Below are 23,105 nucleotides of genomic sequence, written 5' to 3'. Positions count from 1 at the left end.
CCCTCAAAGGTGCTCCCCGGACACGCCCCGGGGCCCAGCCCGAGCGCGCACCGCCAGGTCCGGCTGCCGCGGGGCCGACCCTCGGGTTCCGGGCCACCGGGAAAGCCCCGAGAGGAGTGGCCCCCAGACCCGAGCAGCCCCGCGCGCGCCCCCCACGCCGGCGCGCAGGCGCAGTGGCGAGACGGCGGCGTGTCGGAAGCGGGGCCCGCGGTGGGCGGGGCCCGGGTGGGCGGTGCGTCGGAAGCGGCGGTGGCGCTGGGTGGGCGGGGCTCCCGCCGAGGTGCCTGCGCGCGGCTGCGAGTCCGGAGCCCGGCGCGAGGCGCCAGCGAGCGAGCCCTGGGGCCGACGGGCGCGCGGGTGCACGGCGGGCGGAGCGCGGCCGCCGGGCGGGCGCGGAGCCCGGGTCTCGGCGGCGCGGGCCCCGGCGGCGGGCGGCGATGTTCCACTGCATCCCGCTGTGGCGGTGCAACCGTCATGTGGAGACCATCGACAGGCGCCACTGCTCGCTGCTCTACGTGCCCGACGAGGTCTACCGCTACGCCCGCAGCCTGGAGGAGCTGCTGCTGGACGCCAACCAGCTCCGCGAGCTGCCGGAGGTGAGTGCGGCCTCACCTGCGCGCCCTGCCGCCCCGTCCCTTACTTTCCGCTCCCCCTTCCGTCTCCTTGGCCATCTAGGGGCCTGGCCGCCAGGTCCCGCGGGCACGAAGTCTACCTGCGCTCACCTGCTGCTTCCTCCTCAAAGTTCCTTTTCTTTCTCTACGGAGCGACCTGCTGTGGTCGCCGGAGCGTGTGCGCTTTGTGGAGACGTCCTGTGCAGACACGCCGTCTGGATACACATCTAGAGACCAGAGTCCGGCACCTGTGAGCGGGCGAGTGCGGGGCCAGGCGGCCCAGGACTGTGCCCGGCTGGGAGAGCCCGGCCCGGCGTCCGGCTCTCGGGGCCGGTCCCCTCGGCCCAGCCGTGCCGCGATCGCCGGCCGGGGCGCGGTTCCCCTCCGGCCCGGGCAGGGCCGGGAGGAGGAGGCGGGCAGCGCGCGGGCTGGCCGTGCTATCTCGGCATCTCCCGAGGAATGTGCTCCCGGCCTCGTCGGGGGGAAGAGCCGTGGCTGGCCGGCCCGCCCGCCCGGGCTCCAGGACCGGCCGCCCGGGGCGGGGCGAGGTTGGCGGGGGCTGCCCCGGCGGAGCTGTGGGCAGGTGCCCGGCTCTGCGTGGACCTGTTGCGTGAAAGGAACCGCGGCGAATGCCAGCAGAGCCTCCGCCGGGCGGGCTAGCCTTGCCGCCGGGCTCCCGGAGCGGCGGCGTTCAGCTTGCTGATTGCTGCCTTTGCAGGGGTTGCATTTACCTCTTCTGAGTTGTTTGTTGTACATTAATCTCCCTATCCGGCCAGACCTGTCGAAGCGACACATGCTGATTGTGCTTTAATGGAGGGTCGCTCGGGGACTGCGAAACTTTTACGCTTCGAGCCTGCCTGGGGAAATTAGCTTGAGAGAGCCCGAAGGAGGAAGGTAGCCCAGCATCCAGGGCTCTGCAGGAAGTCGGGGCGCTTGATCCGAAGGTGTGCAGGAAGTGCGGAGGCTGCTGGCAGCGGGGCCAGACCTGAAGGCCCGAGCTTCCTCCTGCTGGACCCTTTGTTAACACAAAGCCGAGAAGTGGTCACAAAAACACTCAGCAGTCAAATGTTCTGGCCTGTTAGAATGACCCGATTCGTCCTCTGGCCCGGCAGAGGGTTTTAAACAGAACTGTGTTTTTCCTCAATATTTCAAGTGTTGTTATTATTCCTGGATTAACTTTCCTTGTTCCCTGGTTAGAAGTGATTGGATGGTTTGCTCTGTGCAGTTGAGGGGGGATTATCCTCACTAGGATCTTTGCAAAGCTCCCCCCACCCCCCAAGCTTTATTTAGCTTAGAAGCAGAAAAGCCATCCAGTTCCCTCCGGCATTTATTATTTTGCAGGCATTTTCAAACACATGGTTTTATCTGGCCTTTAGCTGCCTTAAATTTGACTTAAAAGTCGTGAGCTCACTTACTGCCTTAACTTGTAATAAATTTTAGGCATTTCTACTGTCAGGAATATCAAATATGTAATTTAATACTTTTCAAGGGCTTCAGAATGAACTTATTAAAGCTTGAGGGAAAAGCTGTTCGACTAGAAATGTTTCAGGGCTCTTTGTGGTGTTTTTGTTTGTTTGTTTTCCTTTGTAGCACTGGAAGATTTCCTGTGACTGGATTGGCTTTTTACTGCCTTCCACCACGTTTGTGGGTTTTCTGTAATGTTTGGGGATCCAGCTTGGTATGGGAAATTATGGGGTTTGGATGTGCCAGGTATTCCTACTGATTCTAAATGGAAACTTCTCAGAAGCTCAAAATACAGTTGGATCGCCCTCAGTAAATATGGTAAAAAAAGGCTTTTCAAAGGTTATAAGAGGTCTTGCTTATGGATAATTGCTCTTACAGCTCTTAAAATAGTTTTATAGTTTTCAAGTTGTGTAAAATGTTTCTCCCTGCGTTCTTGTGTGCCTGGGTGTGCGCAAGCCAGACTCCAGCAACAGCCGTGAAAACACCAGAGTTTTATTCACAGTCTTTGAGACCCGAGTGGCTCATTGGTGCTGCTCGCCGCTGGCCTGACCTCCCCCAGCCCGTCCCCTTACCCGCCACATCACCAGGGGGCCCTTTTGCTGACACTCCTCCAGGGCCCTTGGGGTGGTGGCCATACCTGTGGTACCTTCTCGCCTCTGCAGTTTGTTTGCAGCCTTGGTCCCCCAGCCCCAACAGCGAAGGTGCACACGCAGCTTAGCCTTCAGCATCATGAAAAGCATCTCCTCTCCCTGAAGGTCTGCAACCTCTGGTTTGCTCCAGTCCCCTCGTTTTCCAAAGCGAGACTCAGGACTGAAGTGACCTTCAGGGCTATTCAGCCAGTGAGATCTGATCGCTGTGGCCACCCCTGCCTGCCTCCCCCGCCATGCGTCTGCCAACTGAACAGGAAGCTGGCCTCGCCCGCTTCTCACCCCCATCAGACCCTCAGTTATTCAGCCCCTCTGGTTTATCCTTGTCATGAAAGCTTGGTCTCAGTCGAGCCTTTATTGACCCTCCAGGATTTTGCTAGTTGTGGGGGATACAGAGATTAAAGAAAATGTGAGTCCTATGAGCAGTTTGTGGGGAGACAGTGACTTTAGTACAAGTGTGGTGGGTGTGGGTGGAGCGGGCACCCCCGTCATCAGAGTCAGCAGTGGTTACTGACCTAATTGCCGACCTCTTGCTGAACCTGCATCGGTGCCCTCGGCAGGGGCCACACCCACAGATAGCCTCTCATGGCTGCAGGGGACTCAGTCCTCACCTTCAGCCTCCTCACCCTGTCCCCTCCTTTCGCTGGTCCCCTCACCCAGCCCCATCCCTTCGGGATGTATGTTAACGAGACACCTTGAGGTGCGCCCTTGGGAGCATGAGTTATGTGTCCGGTGGGTCCTGCTCAGTAAACCCCTGTTCTTCTGTTGAATGAAGGTTGCCGAGTCTGATGCAGATCCTCCTCTGCTTCTTGTCCCTTGAAGCTCATCACTGCTGTGGCCTCTGGCCTTCTCTAATGTAGTCAGAGAACAGTCAGGTCTTCAGAAGCGAAGGTCGCCCACGTGGTGCAGTGGTTTTGTCTGCCTCTCCTGCCTTCCTCTCTGCGTTCCTGACACCATCGGTCTTCCCCTCGGTGTGCACGATTCTCAGATGCCTTCAAACGTGTGTTTGCTGTGGTCTCTTTGGAGCATCGCAGGGCCTGGTCTACCAGGCATCAGACACCGGGAGCGAGTGCTCTCAAGCCTTTCTAGGTTAAAGACTTGAGTTTCATCTTGTCCCCTCTTCTTAGAGCTCAGTTGATGGTTCCACGGTTGCCAGATGCCATCTGCCCCCACCCTTCCTTCTCTCTGGCATCCTGCTTTATTCTTTACCTAGCCCTTAGAGCACTTGTCACCCCCTGACTCCAGACTGGGTCCTCACTTGCTCATTCTTTGTCTCCTCAACCAGAGCTTAAGCTCCACGTGGGCAGGGGAGTTTTAGTTTGTGGCTGCACTGAGGACAGTGTCTGGGACACCATGGGCACGCCTGTTGCCTGGATGTGTCCTTACACGCCGTCGCAGGGACACTGTGCTGTTTCTTCACCATTGTGATCGCCCTTCCCATGCCTAGCTTCTCCCGTGCACTGGTCTGTTGGGATTGGAAAAGACGTTCAGAGTCCAGTGTCCTATCCTGCCTGCTTTTGTTCTCTGTCTCTTCTAGTGCCGGACAGTTTTTTTTTTTTTTTTTCCGGGAGGCTTGCAGGATCTTATCCCTCTCCCTCTCCCCCCGGCCCCGCCCCAGGCATTGAACCTGAGCCCCCAACAGTGAAAACGCTGAGTCCTAACCACTGGACCGCCAGGGAGTTCCCCCACGCTGGACATTTTGACTACCTTGTCTTTCTGAAGTCATCTTCATGCATCATAAACATAATTTCTGTGAATGTGACTGCAGGCTCTTCAGCTGTGATCTGTTGAGAATAAGTCCGCCTTGTCTTCAGCCCACTGTGTTTGAATGTGCAGTGGCTCCTCTCGCCAGCAGTTCCCGGCTGGAGGCCGGGCCCATGATTTTTTCGGGCTCACAGGTTCAGGGACTCAGCCTGCCTCCATCCCTCCTGTCCCTGGGTCCCACCGTTGCCGGGCGGGTCTGGAAGCAGCAGGGGCGGGGCTGCTGGCGTCAGTTCGGGGCTGCTCGTGCATCACCTGCATTCTCTCCTCAAGCCTTGGCTTCCTCCTGTGTCACAGTGACTTCTGCCTTATAGGGTGGTTTCTGGGATGAAAGAGAGGATGCATGCAGAGCACTTACAGTTAGCTCTGCAATGTTTAAGATTTCTGAATATTATGGTAAGGCACTTTTATTAGGAAACTTTTTTTTTCCATATAACAAATTTGTAATATCTATACAACTGTTCTCTTCTTTCACCAAAATATAATATTCTCTTAATTTTTGAGGAAACGATGTCTTTTAAACTGGAGTTTAAGGCAATTTCCTGGGAATTTGAAAAAAAATTAAAATTTTAATATCCTTTTAAGTAATAATTAAAGGAATCATAGATTCTGTAAAATGTAGGTGACCTCACAAGTGTGTTATGCCATAAGGATTTCCTGCTGATGTTCCAGTGTGCACTCTTTCAGTTGTAGCCAAGGGGGAAAGGACAGATGTGGACTTAGTGCAGAAGTCATCTCTTGGGATCAAATGAGGGCTGGGAGTTGATGGATGGGGTTTCAGGGCAGTCCACTAGAGGAGAGCGACAGATGGACGGCTGAGGGGTCCCAGCCCCGTGGTGCGCGGCCATGCAGGGCCCCTGGGAGCCCGCTCCGAGGCAGTGGTGTAGTTCATACATGTGCAGCCGTGCGTCGTACATAGTCGCATCGTACATGCTGAGTTCTCTTTTTGTTGCTTTTTGTAAAAATCTGATTTTTACATTGTCTCACCTTATAGTTTTATAAGGGCTAAAGCATATAAAACGTTATATTTGGACAGACTTTAAGTAACATTATCCTGGAGGAGGGCATGGCAACCCACTCCAGTATTCTTTCCTGGAGAATCCCCATGAACAGAGGAACCTGGTGGGCTGCAGTCCATGGGGTCGCAAAGAGTTGGACAGGACTGAATGACTAAGCACAGCACAGCAAGTAACGTTACAATGAAAATAATTTAAGGCAAGCCCAGGAGGAAGGGCGTCTAAGAGAGCTCTTGCCCCTTAGAGCTTGACGAGTTTCTCCTTAGGGAGCTGGTTCTCCTTCTGCAGAGAGCCTGTCCTGTTACCCAGCTGAGCACTTAGCTGTTTCCTGACTCTGTTCTGTGTTAGCCTAGCCCCCACCTTTCCTCCCTACGGCCCCCCCGCCACCCCCAGCTTTACAGGTGAGGAAACTGAGGCCTGGTGGCTGTTGCTGCTGCTGCTAAGTCGCTTCAGTTGTGTCCGACTCTGTGCGACCCCATAGACGGAAGCCCACCAGGCTCCCCGTCCCTGGGATTCTCCTGGCAAGAACACTGGAGTGGGTTGCCGTTTCCTTCTCCAATGCATGAAAGTGAAAAGTGAAAGGGAAGTCGCTCAGTCGTGTCCGACTCCTAGGGACCCCATGGACTGCAGCCTACCAGGCTCCATGGGATTTTCCAGGCAAGAGTACTGGAGTGGGGTGCCATTGCCTTCTCCAGAGGCCTGGTGGGGGGGTTGTAATTTGCCCTAGGTTGGTGGACACTGGAGGGTCTTTGATTAGAAACTACTTATTAATAATAATTACTGATATTTGAATGAGTGCCAAACACTGCATTAAGTGCTCTCTAGAAATTATTTCCCTTAGATGGAATCACCACTCACTTTAGCCCTTATAATTCCAGTTTTGCCCGTTCGGGCACCGAGACGATACGTATTTAAGGAGTGGTCTTGAGGCTCATGCAGGGAACTTGGCCACCGTCAGCCGTGGAGCCAGGCCCCGCCTCCAGGCCCCTGTCACTTGCACCGGGGGCGGGGCCTGGCCCTGTTACAGTTAGTAGGCGGCTCCTCTGGGGGGCAGAGGGGAGGCTTCAGGGGGTGATGCTCACCTTAGAAGGAAGGAGAAGACCCGTAGCGGTCCCCAGAGCCTGTCCTTCCCGGGTAGCCAGAGTGAGGGGTGCCTGGGTGGTCGAGCAGGACTGGAGCGAGGCCGGGCCGGGTCTGAGCAGGTGGACCTCAGTTCTGGAGAGGTGGTTCCGGAGCGGGGCAGAGGAGGCAGTGAGGCTCCGCGCGGAGGTCTGGCGCCCCGGGGTGGGCCGCGCCCTCAGGGACGTTCGGGCGTCTGATCCAGTGCGCTTCCTCCCGCTCCCCTTGCCGTGTTGTGCTGACTGCCCAAGCCCCTCGTCAGTGCTGGGGGTCACAGCGCACAGAACATCCGCCTGCTTGTTGTGGATGTGTTTTCCTCCATCGTGGGGCATGTTGGCACTGAATTTGTCAAGTGCTCGCTAAACAGCATACTGGACATTAACTCAGGAGAAAGATGGAAGGCCCGAGGTGCTGACTTTCTTTTGGGTTTCAGTGAATGTGGTTATCATGTTGATAATACTGTAGCCACAGTGACGCTGGAGACCCCGTGGGTTCTTTTTTCCCCAGTGACATGAGCTTTGTTATGCCTGTACCTCCCCAGGGAATTCAGCCTCAGCCTCCTCTGCTGATGCTTTGCAGCACTGATGCTTGCAGCATTTCGACTTCCAGAGTCACTTGAACTCTTGCTGAAATCTCTTTGTTTAAAAGCAGCTCAGTTCTTTGAGAAAAAGTAAAGCTGTTCCCTGAACAAACCTGTCCCAGCACTGACAGAGTTGAGTCATGCTGCTAACATGGCAAAATAAGCCAGTTCCACAGCCCCCCTTCCTTCTTCCCAGGGGCTTTTGGGGAGAAGGGGTCACCCCGGTCCCTCCTCATGTCTTCCAGAGTGTTATCACCTCTGCAAGAAATTGCGGCTGCTGAAACTGTGGTACTTGGGTACTTGGTGGTATTCAGTCGCTCACTGATGTCCGACTCTTTGCAACCCTATGGACTGTAGCCCACCAGGCTTCTCTGTCCGTGGAATTCTCTAAGCAAGAATATTGGAGTGGGTTGCCATTTTTTTTCTCCAGGGGATCTTCCCAACCCAAGGTACTTGGGATTTCCTCAAAAAGGATCCTTTACACAGGCTTGAATTTTGGGGAGGTGTAAAGGGTAGCTTTTTTCGATAATCCAGCGGATGTTGGCAAATTGATCTCTGGTTCCTCTGCCTTTTCTAAAACCAGCTTGAACATCTGGAAGTTCATGGTTCATGAATTGCTGAAGCCTGGCTTGGAGAATTTTGAGCATTACTTTATTAGCGTGTGACATGAGTGCAATTGTGTGGTAGTTTGAGCATTCTTTGGCATTGCCTTTCTTTGGGATTGGAATGAAGACTGACCTTTTCCAGTCCTGTGGCCACTGCTAAGTTTTCCAAATTTGCTGGCATATTGAGTGCAGCACTTTCACAGCATCATCTTTCAGGATTTGAAATAGCTGCACTGGAATTCCATCACCTCCGCTAGCTTTGTTCATAGTGATGCTTTCTAAGGCCCACTTGACTTCACATTCCAGGATGTCTGGCTCTAGGTGAGTGATCACACCATTGTGATTATCTTGGTTGTGAAGATCTTTTTTGTACAGTTCTTCTGTGTATTCTTGCCATCTCTTCTTAATATCTTCTGCTTCTGTTAGGTCCATACCATTTCTGTCCTGTATCGAGCCCGTCTTTGCGTGAAATGTTCCCTTGGTATCTCTAATTTTCTTGAAGAGATCTCTAGTCTTTCCCATTCTGTTGTTTTCCTCTATTTTTTTGCATTGATCGCTGAAGAAGGCTTTCTTATCTCTTCTTGCTATTCTTTGGAACTCTGCATTCAGATGCTTGTATCTTTCCTTTTCTCCTTTGCTTTTAGCTTCTCTTCATAGCTATTTGTAAGGCCTCCCCAGACAGCCATTTTGCTTTTTTGCATTTCTTTTCCATGGGGATGGTCTTGATCCCTGTCTCCTGTACAATGTCATGAACCTCTGTCCGTAGTTCATCAGGCACTCTATCAGATCTAGCCCCTTAAATCTATTTCTCACTTCCACTATATAATCATAAGGGATTTGATTTAGGTCCTACCTGAATGGTCTAGTGGTTTTCCCTACTTTCTTCAATTTAAGTCTGAATTTGCCAATAAGGAGTTCATGATCTGAGCCACAGTCAGCTCCTGGTCTTGTTTTTGCTGACTGTATAGAGCTTCTCCATCTTTGGCTTCATGGGAAATAGATGGGGAAACAGTGTCAGACTTTACTTTTTTGGGCTCCAAAATCACTGCAGATGGTGACTGCAGCCATGAAATTAAAAGACGCTTACTCCTTGGAAGGAAAGTTATGACCAACCTAGATACCGTATTAAAAAGCAGAGACATTACTTTGCCAAAAAAGGTCCATCTAGTCAAGGCTATAGTTTTTCCTGTGGTCATGTATGGATGTGAGAGTTGGACTGTGAAGAAAGCTGAGCACTGGAGAATTGATGCTTTTGAACTGTGGTGTTGGAGAAGATTCCTGAGAGTCCCATGGACTGCAAGGAGATCCAACCAGTCCATTCTGAAGGAGATCAGCCGTGGGTGTTCTTTGGAAGGAATGATGCTAAAGCTGAAACTCCAGTACTTTGGCCACCTGATGCGAAGAGTTGACTCATTGGAAAAGACTCTGATGCTGGGAGGGATTGGGGGCAGGAGGAGAAGGGGATGACAGAGGATGAGATGGTTGGATGGCATCACTGAGTCGATGGAGTCTGAGTGAACTCCGGAAGTTGGTGATGGACAGGGAGGCCTGGTGTGCTGCGATTCACGGGGTTGCAAAGAGTTGGACACGACTGAGCGACTGAACTGAACGGAAAGGGTAGCTGATATTTACACAAGAGGGTCAGAAATAACAGTGTCAACAGTTCTCAGCAGTGATGACAAAAATCCTAACCATGGTCCCGCTGAGCCTAACCATGGTCCCGCTGAGCCATGGCCAGAGACATTGGGCTTATGAGGGTGTGGATCCAGTGAGGCTGAGGGCTTCTCTGCTCACAGAAGTCTGAAGGAATTTTGCCCATTTAATGGTTTCTCCAGGAACACGAGGCTAGTCGTTTGTCTTTCACTTCGTGTGATAGTGATGGGGGCAGTGAGCTCGTGGGCCAGATCTCAGTTAACACGAGGAGACACTGCTGGATGTCCATTTACTTTCTCGGGTGTGATTTAGAGGACAGGGGTGGTAATTTACTGTTGCATGTGGTATTTCAGCAGATCTGATCGTGTGTGTGTGTTTGTGTGTGTTTGTGTTTGTATGTGTCTTAGTGTAAAATATTCTGAATTTCTAGAAGTCAGATGGGATATGAATTTTTTTCTTGCTTATCACAGTTTAGAAGAATTTCCTTATCTAGGCTGTAACTTCTGGATCCCAAAGAATTTGACTCAGTTGGGAGAGATTTGGTATTTCTGTTTCCAAGAACCACAGGGCATGGATTTGTCCTGTAGCAGGCGGAAGGTGTTATGCCTAGTTGCAGTACATTCCAGACTGATTCCTGCAAGTGTGGCTTCTACAGCCTGATGGCTCTCATCACCTGTCTTTCCACAATCTATACACATTTCTGGGAGACAGATAGTTGGAGGGGCTGTCAGCCAACTTGGGGTGGACGTGGGGAGCTTGAGTCAGACGAGCAACAGTGAAGGCTGGAAAGGAGCTGCTGAAACTCTGAGGATGTGACCTGGGCTCTTGACTGCCTGACCTGAAATGGAAGATAGGGAGGCCTCTGAGGCTCGTGCCTTTAGTGCAACCTGCCTGACTTTGACCACGACACGGCCTTGTTTTGTCTGTCTGTTATGTGTTGAATATGTAGAAGAACTCAAAGAATAAAAAACGTGACTTTTCCTTAATTCCTTCCAGGTAATACCAGACATGAACAGTTTATTTATTTTTTTAGCGTATTTATTTATTTAGCCACATCTATACAATGAGTGAGATCTTAGTTCCCACACCAGGGGTTGAACCTGTGCCCCCTGCAGTGCAAGCTCAGAGTCCTAACCGCTGGACCCCCGGGGAAGCCCCCACATGAACAATTTTAGGTTGTTCTTACTGACTTTTTCTCTTCCCATACCAGCATCTGTTTATCATTCTTGAAAAGAGGGCTCCTACATAAATTACTTCTATGTAAATTACTGTATAAATTGCTTCACCCATTGCTTTTTCTGCACTTAACCCCCTGCCCTGGATGTCTGCTGTATCAATATGTGGAGATGTATTTTAGCATCGGTACTGGTGCCCTGGGTTCCCTTGTACTCGATACACCGTGATTTATTTATTTCACCATTCTCCTTTCGCTGGACATTTCGATTGTTCCAGTGTTTTGAAGCACTGATTTGTGTTAGATTGAGTATCCTTGTCCATATTACTTTGTACACCTGTGCAGACATTTCTTTAAGATAAAGTTCAAGGTGCATAATTGTTAGATGAAAGGATGTATACTTTACGGAGTTCAATAGGTGTTGCTAGGTTGTCAGAGATTATTACTTTAAATTTTTATTTATTTTTAGTTGTGTTGGGTCTTCATTGCTGCTCGGCCTTCTTCTCTAGTCGTCATGAGTGGGCTTTAGGCGTGGGCTTTAGTACGGGTGGCGCATAGGCTTAGTTGCCTCTCAGCACCTGGAATCTTCCCCAGCCACGGATTGATCACTTGTGCCCTGCACTGGCAGGTGGATTCTTATCCTGTGCACCACAAGGGAAGTCCAAGGATTGTTATTTTTGAATACAGGTTGGATAGGAGAAATCTACCCACTTTACAGCTAAAGAAGTGCAAGACGAGAGAGGCGAATTGATGGGTCATAGCAGAGTTAACGTGGGCTGTCTTCTCCCACTCCCGACTCCAGGTCCGGTGGTCCTTCTGGGCTGGAAAAATACACAGGGAGATGGATTCTGTCATCTCTGCCCCCTCTCTTCTTGGCTGGGCTCTTTCCCAGAGACTTGGGAGGACCCTTGGCTTTCCATCAGACAGTCAGATGTTTGCTCTGGGTCTTCGAAAGACTGAGGTCTGATGCTTGCTTTCAAGAGCCTACCTATTAGTTGGGCAGAGAGGTTGGCGTCATGGAATTCCAAATGTGAGCTGACTTGGTTTCTGGAGCAGGAGGGCAGGTGGTGAGCAGGGTGTGGGGCCCGGCAAGCCCACATGGGTCCGCACCTCCCTTCGACCCTCCTGTTGGTGTGTTCGTGCTGGCTTGGATCTTTTGCTTGATGGAAAAGTGTGTAGGGTGGTTAGGAGATACACCTCTTAGCTGTGACGCCTGGGACAAGTTCTTCAGCCTTACTGGACCTCAGTTTGCTCATCTGTACAAAGGGACTAACAGTCCCCACCTCATGTGTGTGAAGATGTAGTGGGTTACTGTGTATAAAGTGCTGGGAACAGTGTCTGTTCCATAGATGGCACCCAGGCAAACCTGCTGGGTGTTGTCATCATTCGTGGCTATTTTATGGGAGAGGCCCAAACACCTCTGCCCCGTCTTTCTGCGAATCCTGTCTCAGTTCCTGGTGGGAGAGATCTGGTGTGATGGGTCGCTCGGTTCCTGGTGGGAGAGATCTGATGTAAGGGGTGGCTCCCCGCTGCAGTGGCTGCTCTCTAGCAGAGCGCAGCCTGGCTCTGTCTTCCACCTGATCTCCCGTCTCTTCCCAGCCTGAACTGTGCATTTCGGCAGCCCTTCACTGCCCTGGGTTACCTGTCATTTCATGGCTTCATTTTTGTGCTCTGTCTCCTGGGAGTTCCTCTTTCTCAGCTTCTTTGTCTGCCTCCCGATCTTCCTCCCATGGGATGCAGTTCAGGAGCTCCTGTTCCCCTGGGCAGCCTTCCCGTCTCTCCTGCCTGGTTTCCAGGGACAGCTGTGTCATTACTTTGACCCCCTTGTAATGACCTCTGTCCGCCACCAAAGCTACACACCTTGTCTTCTTTACATTCCTGCTGCCCCACAAAGCAGGCTTTTAAGACATATCCGAGCAGGATTCTTGCGGATGTTTTCAGCCCTTTTGGGGAGTGGCTTTGGAAATGGGTTCGTAAATCGAACTTACCGATGGTTACTTCATGAAGAGCTGGGCGTTCTCACAGCCTTGCCTGTATGGGTGGTGTCTGGGTGGTGGCCCTGATCTCACAATTACACAGCCCTGGACTCGGGTGATCGCTCTCACGGACCCTAGCACTGACCTCGGGCAGTGTCATAATCTCAGTTTCCCTGTCTGAGTCATGAAGGGGTGCTGTCAGTGACGTTCAAGGTTTCTCTGCGCTCTGACCTCCCTGGATGCTAGTTTTACAGCATTTTATGACTCCATGCCTCAGCCTTAACCTGAGGGGAGTGGGCCCCGGTTGTGCACGTGACCTGTGAGGTTGCTCAATGAGGTTTAGTAGAACCACAAGTCGAGGCTTAATCATTATAATCAAGGATTCGATAATAAGGAGAAGCTGTTCCAAACGCTTACCCTCCTGTGGTCAGTTGTTGATTCCCAGAACCAATTAAGGGAAAAAGATCAGCAGATTTTCTTTGGTTAAAACACATACACACACACCCCCTCCAGCAACCTTTGAACACCGAATTTTTTCCCCCATGTCAGTTGCATTCTCCAGCTTTTAGAAGTGACGAAAGATAGGCCAGTTAGCTGAGGCAGTTTGTCTCCTTTTGAAATGAACTCGAGCGGTTCAGAGGAGGTTGCTTGAAACTTCACTCCGGGTTGGTTTGAGCATCCACCCAAGAGAGTGTACTTTGGGAAACTCACGTTGGGGACTGTTAAGGAATGTCTGTGGGTTAATATCAGACTGAGGTGGCTTTTCGAGGAGTATTTTAGGATCAGAAGCTGCAGCCTTCTGCTTTTCCGCTGTCGGTTGCTCTCCTGACTGGATGCTGGTGTCAGGCTTCCCAGGCAGTGTGGTTCAGGAGTGGGCTTTGGGGGCAGCTTATCTGCTGGGCCCCGGCAGACCCTTCCTCCCACTCCGCTACGCACTCGGCATCTTTATTCAGTGCTGCCTGCGTTCCAGGCTTCGTTCTGCCTGGCAAGGTGGGTGCCTTGCTTTGTCCTAACGGAGCTTCCATTCCAGGTAAGGGAGTCCGCCAGTAAATGGAAGAGCAGATAAGAATTTCAGATAGTGATCAGTGCTATAAAGCACACCAAACAGGGAAATGGCATCAAGCGTGGTGGTGAGGTTTCTGTTTATTCCGAGAAGGCCTCTCCCAGGAGCTGACCTTTGCCCTGGAGTGGTGAGGCAGCTGTGTGCGCAGTGAGGAGGTCCTTGCAAAGGTTCTGGATGAGTTTGGGGTGTTTGTGGGTGGAAGGAAGGCCAGAGTAGCTTGTGTGTGGGTGGGAGAAATAAAGGTGAAGTTGCTGGTGGAGTTAATGTGTGTGGGGTCTCAGACACCCTGGTGATTTCGGACTTTTTTTTTTTCCCCCACACACTGAAAGTATGGCAGATGTAAGCCCATAGAGATCTGGTTTGTGTTTTACAAAGTTTACTCTGCCGGCTGGTGAGAGTTTAATCTCGAGGGAGGAAGGTTCACAGAAGCAGAGACCTGGAGAACCAGTGGGGGCTTGGAGCAGGGTGGTAGCAGTGAGTGACGAGATTTATATTGGGGGTAAAGTCAACAGGACTGCTGATGTGTGAATGCAGGTTTTTGGTTTTATCAGTTAGGGAGCCGGCAGGGCCTTCCCTGGTTTGGGAGGACCAGAAAGGGCATATAGTGGCATCAGATCAGATGAGATCAGTCGCTCAGTCGTGTCCGACTCTTTGCGACCCCATGAATCGCAGCACGCCAGGCCTCCCTGTCCATCACCAGCTCCCGGAGTTCACTCAGACTCACGTCCATTGAGTCAGTGATGCCATCCAGCCATCTCATCCTCTGTCGTCCCCTTCTCCTCCTGCCCCCAATCCCTCGCAGCATCAGAGTCTTTTCCAATGAGTCAACTCTTCGCATGAGGTGGCCAAAGTACTGGAGTTTCAGCTTTAGCATCATTTCTTCCAAAGAAATCCCAGGGCTGATCTCCTTCACAATGGACTGGTTGGATCTCCTTGCAGTCCAAGGGACTCTCAAGAATCTTCTCCAACACCACACTTCAAAAGCATAGTGGCATAGGAACTGGTAAATCCTTGAGTTAGGGTGTGGCAAAGTGTTTATGAGACCCGGGACTTAGGCGCGGAAGCCTGGACACCAATAATTATAATAAAGACAGCAGACATTTTTTGAGCAATGGGCCCTGGACTGCACTTTGCCTAAACAGTTCCCATGAGGAACTTGTTCAGTCCTCACAGAGACCTAACTTCCTTTTACATAAATGCACGCGTGCTCAGTCATGTCCGACTCTTTGGGACCCCATGAACTGCAGCCCACCAGGCTCCTCTGTCCATCGGATTATCGAGGCAAGAATACTGGAGTGGGTTGCCATTTCCTCTTCCAGGGGATCTTCCCAACCCAGGATTGAACACATGTGTCCGCATCTCCTACATTGGCAGTGAGATTCTTTGCCACTGGCCCCGTCTGGGAAGCTCTTTTATGTAAATAGCTTTATTATACTCCCGAGGACACCCGGGGCACAGACTTACCTTGCTCAAGGCACACAGCTAGTAGACAGCAGAGCTCGGGGGTCAGACCAAGACGGTCTAGCCGGTATCCCTAACCCCCGGACCAACCTTCCTCAGGGTCACACAGGCAGAGACCACTTCATGGGTGCCAAAAGCCCCCTGATGGGCCTCGAGTTATGTCTGCTCTGGGTTCTTTTTGCAGTTGTTTAGAAAAAGAGCGCTGAGCTGAAATACCGTTTTAAGAATTAGGTCACCAAATATTAATGTGCTTATTCACGCATAATCTTTCAGAGAAGATTAGTGGTGCCCATTTTGCGGGCCTGCGTTTTTTACCTTCAGGAGAGAAAGTGAATGCTGGTTTTATGCTAGGAGTGTGCCTGTTATAATTCTGCTCCCGATTACTCAGTTATTGTACTATTGATTTCTGTTCTGAAAGCGTGATGTCAAGTGATTAGCTTATGAGGCAGTTACGAGTCTTGACCGAAAGGTCAGAATCATGGAGAGGTTCTGATGAACTATACACATTCCAGTACTGCTGCCCATGGATGCCAGTACTATCAGGTCGATAGAAACTGTGCGTCTGATGGGAGATGTGCCTTACCCAGTACCTGTACCCGTGACTCACCTACCTTGATTTTTGACATCTTCATTCTAAAATGGCAAGAGATAGGAAAGTGTCAAGTCATCTCTGTTAACAGTGATTCATGCAAGTTACACGGAGGGCCAGAGAAAGCGCCCCACCCCCCAGTCTTCAGCCCCACCCCCCAGTCTTCAGCCCCACCCCTGCCCACCCCTCTTTACAGCTGACCTTCAAGATGCCTTTGTCAGGCAGATGGAGCAGAGGGTAATTGCTCGTGAGGCTTAGTTCATGTGGTCTTTACAAAATTTCTGTATTCTAGAATGTCTGATTTTGATTTTTGGGCTTAGGTCTAATGCAAGTCTGGCCCAGGAGGTGTGTCAGGTCACATCTGTGGTTTCAGCTCGCTGGTCGTTGCCTCGCATAGGGGCTTTCAGCCCCCCAGAAACAGGAGCGCCTTTGGAATACTCTCAGCTGCAAGCAACAAGCGTCTCAGCCTAACATGCCTTGAATGACAGGGGCCCTTAGGCCTCGTGTGTCAGGAGGCCGGGAGGAAGGTGGTGGCAGGGTGGGTCCAGCAGGTCAGCTCCTTGGCGGGTGGGGCCCGGGAACGGGTGTGCTCACAGTCACGGGCGGGCCCTGGGCTCTAAGGGCGGCGGGGCAGGCGAGGAGCCGAGCGGTGGGCGCGGTGGGTGTGGGTGCTGTGCTCCGCCAGGTGGAGGGCAGAGACGGCGCCCGCCTGTTGGCGCTGGCAGGTGTGATCCTCTGGTGACCTCTCTCTGGTCTAACCCTCTTTTTTTTTTTTTTTAATATTTATTTATTTGCTGCTGCAGGTCTTAGTTGAGGCATGTAGGATCTCGTTCCCCGACCAGGGGTCGAACCCTGCATTGGGAGCTTGGAGTCTTCGCCAGTGGGGCACTGGGGAGGCCACTAATCAATGCCTTCTGCCAGAAGCACAGAGACTGTCTGCTCAGAAAACGTCTCTGGCGGGAATGATTTCTGTTTAAAAAAAAACGGAAAGCTTGGACATGTCAGTGTCTTCCCTAGGTTTTTTTCACGCTGTGTGTGAGAGATTTGGGAGAGAGGAAAAAGACAAGTCAGTAGGATATTATAAAGATTTAATTGCCAAGTAGACCTATTTTCTAAGTTGTTAAATTCAAATGTGCTGGATACTTTCTAGTAGTTTCTGACTGTGGTCTTTCATTGCTAACTTTCTCTGACTTAGTGGTCTCACGTCTTCCAGACCTCCATGCCTCTGTAGGTGCTGTGCACTTGGCTTAGAAACCTCTTCTCCAGGACATATGCTGCCTCCTCCGAGAAGCCCTCCCAGCTCTGCAGCCACACCCATATCTCCATGCGGCCTCTGCCCCCAGCCTCCCCCACCCCAGCACTGCTCCGCCCACCTCACTCCTGCTGTTCCTCAGGGTTAGACTTGGCCCTGCATCTGTTTGTTTCCCTTTGTTTGCCGTCAGGGACTTGTTCTCTGTCTCAGGCGCTGGGGAACTCAGTGTCTTATTCACAGGAAATGTTCAGAAAACATCTGTTGCGTTGAAAAAAAAATTATTTTATTGGGGTAGCTGAGATATATAAATCCTTGGATGCTTCCTTTGATGCCCCAGTGTGTGAGTTGCTCCAGGGGACCAGCGGTGCTCCATCCGCCTCAGCCAAGTTCAGCCTGTGCCCGGTGTCTCTGGAGGGAGTGCAGGCTGCCGGCAGGCCGGGCATGCTGCCCCCGGACAGGAGGCTGGGGCTGAGTCAGCGCACCGTGGTGGTCCGGAGAGGACCCAGCGTGGGCCTGCTCAGGCCTGTCTCTTTGCAGAGGTGTGGATGAGGAGAGAGGTGACCAGGGTTGAGGGGGGAGGTCTGCCCACACACTGGACCGCCTGCCCTCACCTTGGAAGGAGGGAAGGAAGCCTCAGCGGCAGTTTTGAAAATGCCCAGAGCAGCCCTGTGCTGACCGCCTTTGCTGATCGCATGTTTCAGATGCACAGCTAGGCACGTACCTGGGATGTGCTTGGTCCTCAGGTCAGCCTTAGGTGGGAGGGCTTTTAAAAGCCCTATTTTACAGATGGGAACAGGAGGCTGAGCCCTTGGCTGAGGCCGCCTGCAGGGCAAACAACCTGGTGGGAAGTGCAGGCGCTTCAGAGGCCCTGCTTTTCTGCCTGCGCTCTCATGTCGGAGCAGGCCGGGGGGCCTGGAGATCAACACGAGGTTCCGGGGCGTTGAAAACCCACCGTGTTGATGAATCAGGCACCAGGCAAGCAGAAGTGAGTGGCAGCAGCATCCGACGCCTGAGCCGATGGTGCCTTGGAGGCTGCGGAACTGGTGGCACAGGCTTCCTGGGGGCGGAGTGCAGAGGGCACAGCCCAGCCACAGGTTTCAGGAGAGGGGTCAGGACGCAGGAGCCCCATTGTGGGTGGCGGAGGGAGCCAGCTTTGGGAGGTTGGGCTTTATCTCGTCAGTGGAGGCTTGTCATGGGTGGAGTTGAAATAAACCTGGGCGGAGGGGGGCACGGGGTGGGGGCTGATCAGACTCGTGTGGAGACAGCTCATCCTGGGGGCAGCTTGTGCACGGACTTTCCGGGGAGCGGGACAGGTGACGGGGGGCATATATCAGAGGCAGATAGAGTCAGACTTTGGTGACTGACTGGCCTGGAGGGTCTCGGGGGACAGGGGTCAAGGATCACCGCTGAGTTTTCAGTTTGAGTCACTGGGTCTGGCCTTCAGAATTTGAAGAATGAGGGGGAGGGTGCATGAGGTTAATAAGAGATCAGGCCTGGGGGCTTCAGTTCTCTCATTCAATGGGGGGGGGTGTGGGTTCCTGGGGTGGTGCTGGCCTTTCTGCTTCATTTTGTTGGAAGGCTCAGTTCTGTGGACTTGGGATAATGCAGGGTGCCTAGTCCACCTGCAGGGGGAGGCTGTAGGATGAGAAGGAGGGGCGAGGGGCCTGATGGGTTCAATCCCTGGGTCGGGAAGATCCCCTGGAGGAGGGCACAGCAACCCACTGCAGGATTCTTGCCTGAGAAATCCCATGGACAGAGAACTGTAGCATTCACACCACTCAAAATTTTGGGCTTCCCAGGTGGTGCTAGTGGTAAGGACCCGGTCTGCCAGTGCAGGTAGATGAATTAGACAGGGTTCGATCCCTGGGTGGGGAAGATCCTCTAGAGGAGGGCATGGCAGCCCACTGCAGCGTTCTTGCCTGGAGAATCCCATGGACGGAGAAGCCTGGTGGGCTGCCGTCCACGGGGTCGCAAGAGTCGGACACGACTGAAGTGACTTAGTACGCGTTAGCTTGAGGCCCCTGAGGTTTCCCACACCCGAGGTTTGCGTTGCTGTTTCCGCAGACAGAGGAGAGGGTTTCCGCCCGGGGAGGGGGAGAAAGTCCTGGAGAAGTGGTGGGTGGAGACCATGGGAGAGGTTGTGGAAGGTCTGGAACAGCGGAGTCAGGGGAGTGACAGGAAGTAGCTCTGAGCAGGGTCAGCGGCCCAGGGTGTGACCAGGAGGTGACAGGGACGCCCAGGGCATGGCGATCACCGACCTTCTGTCCCCGCAGGATGGAGGGGGTCCAGCCAGAGACAGGCGTGTGGGCAGGAGGGAGCCTCCTGCTACTGCCTCACTGAGTGCTGTTTTTTTTTTTTTTTTTTATTCTTTTGCTGGAAAACAAGAGTTCCCATGTGAAGTCTCTGATTTTTGAGTGCTGACATCTAACTCAACCATTTTGAAGCCACACTGTGGGTCAGGGGCGCAGGGTGGGTTTGGCTGGGCTCCTGTGGGCTCTGACGTTCCTAGGACTCTGCAGAGGGACTGACCGGGAGCTGGATCCCACTGTCTGGGTGGCGTCTCGCCTTGCTGGGCGTCTCCTTTGGTTTGGAGGATGGAGGCTCTAAAGATAAAGACTTAACTAGCTAATTAGTTTCTCAGGAGGAGCTAACAGGGGCGATCGTAATCTGAAGCCTTGGCCCGGGTGAACCGGGATCCTGATAACAGAGTGCCGCAGCTCCGCTCCTTTGCTCTGGGCAGAGCGGCCCTCTTGGCCAGCCCTCTCTCTCTTTTCTTGTTCCCAGGTCTTTTCTTGACTTGCCTTCGTCTTTGCTTCTTCACAGCCTTTCTTTCCTTACTGCTTTCCCCCATCTCTCTCTCTTTTTTTTTTTTCTGTATTTCCCTTCTTCCCAGTTCATTTTTCTCAGAGTTTGCCTCAAGGTAATTCGTTCAGGCTGAGTGTAGACCAATGTTTTTGCGTGTTGCTTCAGTAAACTTTTATATTCCCTCCTCCGAGTTTTCAGACTCCGGGAATGAGCTGTAACGTAGGCACATGTACAGTCACAGGCAGCGTTTCCCCTTCAGATTGGTGGGGAGCCTGAACCCTGGGGGTTTTGCTCAAATTTCAGAAACGCTGTCTGCCCTCAGCCACCCTCTCATAGCTTTGACCACCCTTGAGCTGACAGGTCCTTGTCCCTTTGGAGGGACAGTTGACATTTGGGGCAGGCTGGGAAGCAAGTCTGCAGTGTAAGGCATGGGTCTGTGTGGGAAAGCCCTGCAGCGCTGACCCAGGTCCTCTGCATTGCTGACGTGGGGTGTTCCCGAGGCGGCCCCCGGGCAGCCCCCGGGGGAGGCACCTAGACATCGGACCCTCGCTGCCTGCCTGGGGTCTGTGCCACTTCCGGCCTGCATTTTCAGTCTGGCTGTGAAGGCTTGGAGTCCAAACACACTGTATTTGTGAAGTAACTAACCGTTAAGTTTTTTCACTTCCAGAGACATTTTACTCAGACCTTGAGTTAGTCTTCTGGAGAGAAAGGTCCGATTTCTCTTGGCGCTTATGGTACTGCGGTACAGGGACTCTGAGCCTGTCTTCACGGGCCTTTCGGGCTCTGGAGGTGCTAGGTTGGGAGCCCCCCGGGGCCTGGGCTCCCTGGGGGCCTGTAAGGAATGCCGTGCACGAGGCCAGCACGGTGGGTTGCTGACCAGCACATGCATACAAAGCAGGCCCTCGGCTGCACCCCTCCGGGACCTGCTGGGGGCCGGGCTGCCTCCTCTGGCCCGTCCTGGGCAGACTCGGTCTGGTACGGACCTGCTTCTTTACCAGAAGCACCCACAGTTCTCTGAACACCGTGGATTCTGAAGCTGTGTTTCTCGGGATACTGACGTGTGGCGTGGAGCAGGGGGCAGTGGGCGCCCAGGTGAGCGGTGCTGGGGTCCGGTGGCCCTGCCCTGAGGACCGCGGGTGCTGTGGGCTCCGGGGCAGGAGGGACGGGTTCCTGCCCCGTCTCCTCTCCCGGTCCCATGGTCTTACTGAGTGACCTCATGTCTCCCAGCCTCGCCTCTCTGGTCCTTTAAAGGGAGGCTGGCGCCGCCGTCGGGAGGGCGTGGTGAGGAGCACAGTCCCGTCCGCAGGGCGCCTGGCTCAGTCTGGCATGTGCTTCGGTGCTTATCACCTGGGCTTGCAAACCCAGGATCTCCATCCGTACTCTGAACTTCTTGTCAGAGAGAGCGGATGGCTGACCCCTGGGGCTCTCCTCTGTCCTGGAGCCCTTCCTCTGTGGGGACCCTGGATGTGGAACCCTCATCCTGTTGACCCTGGCGTTTGGGGCTCAGCCTGTAGGTCTGCATCTGCGTTGCCTTTCTCTCACTTCCTGCTTTGCTCTCCTGTAGGGCCTTTCTTCCTGCATCCTTACACGTATGTACACATGTGTATACACATGCACACGCGTGTATGCACATGTACATGCACGTACACACATGTGTGCACTGCTGAGCTGGTACCGAGGAGCTGTATCTGAAGCCTGGCTTAAGCCCAGCCGGCTTCTCCCAGGTCACTGGCACGAGGTGACAGTTGTCCGAGGCCCTGGCCTGCCGGGGGGCTCTGCAGCCTGCGAGGGCTGACCTCTGCCTGCTGGGCCTGCAGGAGCTCAGGGACAAACCCAGGCTCTGTTCTTCCTCCGCACCCACGGACACACAAAGCAGGCTTCACATATCGGTCTCCACGAAACTTCATCTCAGCCACTGTGAGCTTGACTCTTCCTGGAGGACAGGCAAGCTGGCTTTTACAAAATGTTTTGTTTTTATTGGTTTTTAATGCTAGCCCTGAAAAAGAATGCCTTGGTTTTGGCCCAGGGTGCTGTCAAAACAAAAGCCTTCCCGTATCCAGGCCTTCCCGTATCCAGGATAGAAGCAGGTTTCCGGAGGGCCCACGCGCGTTGCCACGGTTGAGTCTCCATCTACCCTTTGTGACTTTTCAGTAACTCTGTATCCTCCTCGCGCTGATCATTTAAAATTCTAATTGAAAGTGTGGCTTTCATAACGTGAGCTCTTTTGGCAAACGCGTGAAGGTGTGTCTGATGTAATTCCAGTCTCAGAAGCAGTTTTTAAGTAAAAGAGGCTTTAATCTTCAATGCCTTTGATGCTGGGTTGTTCATTAGATATTTTGAGAATGTAAATTATGGTGAACACAGTACCAAAGGGCACTTTTTTTTTTTTTCTTCGTTTGGTGTATTTCCTCATTCTTGGGTTGGTAATTATATTTGGGATAATTTAGGCTTGGACTAGAAGGCAATGGCAACCCACTCCAGTACTCTTGCCTGGAAAATCCCATGGACAGAGGAGCCTGGTGGGCTGCAGTCCATGGGGTCGCAAAGAGTCGGACACGACTGAGCGACTTCCCTTTCACTTTTCACTTTCATGCATTGGAGAAGGCAATGGCAACCCATTCCAGTGTTCTTGCCTGGAGAATCCCAGGGACAGTGGAGCTTGGTGGGCTGCCATCTATGGGGTCGCACAGAGTTGGACACGACTGAAGTGACTTAGGAGTAGCAGGAGCAGGAGGCTTGGACTGCAAAATCGATTTTGGGTCTGCGTTCTCTCTTTGTTATGTAGTAGTGCTTCTTTGTTCACTACCTGACATGGTGTCTGGATGTGTTTTTTGACTGGAACCGCTACTTGTCTCTCTCAACAGGCTCTTGAATCTTAAGCAAAAGAAACACGTGGGGAGAGAGAACTCCCAGAGATGGAAATTCTAAGTGCCCAGCGCCTATAGAAATCAATCAAAAACCTTTTTGTGTTCATTTTGAATTACCAAAAATGAGTTCAGTTCAGTTCAGTCGCTCAGTTGTGTCTGACTATTTGTGACCCTGTGAATCACAGCACGCCAGGCCTCCCTGTCCATCACCAACTCCCAGAGTTCACCCAAACTCATGTGCATCGAGTCGGTGATGCCATCCAGCCATCTCATCCTCTGTTGTCCGCTTCTCCTCCTGCTCCCAATCCTTCCCAGCATCAGAGTCTTTTCCAATGAGTCAACTCTTTGCATGAGGTGGCCAAAGTATTGGAGTTTCAGCCTCAGCATCAGTCCTTCCAATGAACACCCAGGACTGATCTCCCTTTGGAATGACTGGTTGGATCTCCTTGCAGTCCAAGGGAC

At 52.6% G+C, this 23,105-nt stretch overlaps 1 protein-coding gene across 1 annotated transcript in view; it reads left to right on the top strand.

The window, feature by feature from the left end:
• The first annotated feature begins 352 nt into the window (after nucleotides 1-352).
• LRRC1 (leucine rich repeat containing 1) overlaps nucleotides 353-23,105 on the top strand; it is a 133,707-nt gene continuing 110,954 nt past the window's right edge. The window contains exon 1 of the mRNA XM_061397852.1: nucleotides 353-596. Within this exon, the coding sequence (XP_061253836.1) occupies nucleotides 438-596 (159 nt within the window). The 5' untranslated portion in view covers nucleotides 353-437. The remainder of the gene's footprint in view (nucleotides 597-23,105) is intronic.

This window comes from Bos javanicus, chromosome 23, assembly GCF_032452875.1.
Source record: "Bos javanicus breed banteng chromosome 23, ARS-OSU_banteng_1.0, whole genome shotgun sequence".
Classification (NCBI taxonomy): domain Eukaryota; kingdom Metazoa; phylum Chordata; class Mammalia; order Artiodactyla; family Bovidae; genus Bos; species Bos javanicus.
Note: the sequence above shows the minus strand (reverse complement) of the source record. Positions and strands in the feature narration are given on the sequence as shown.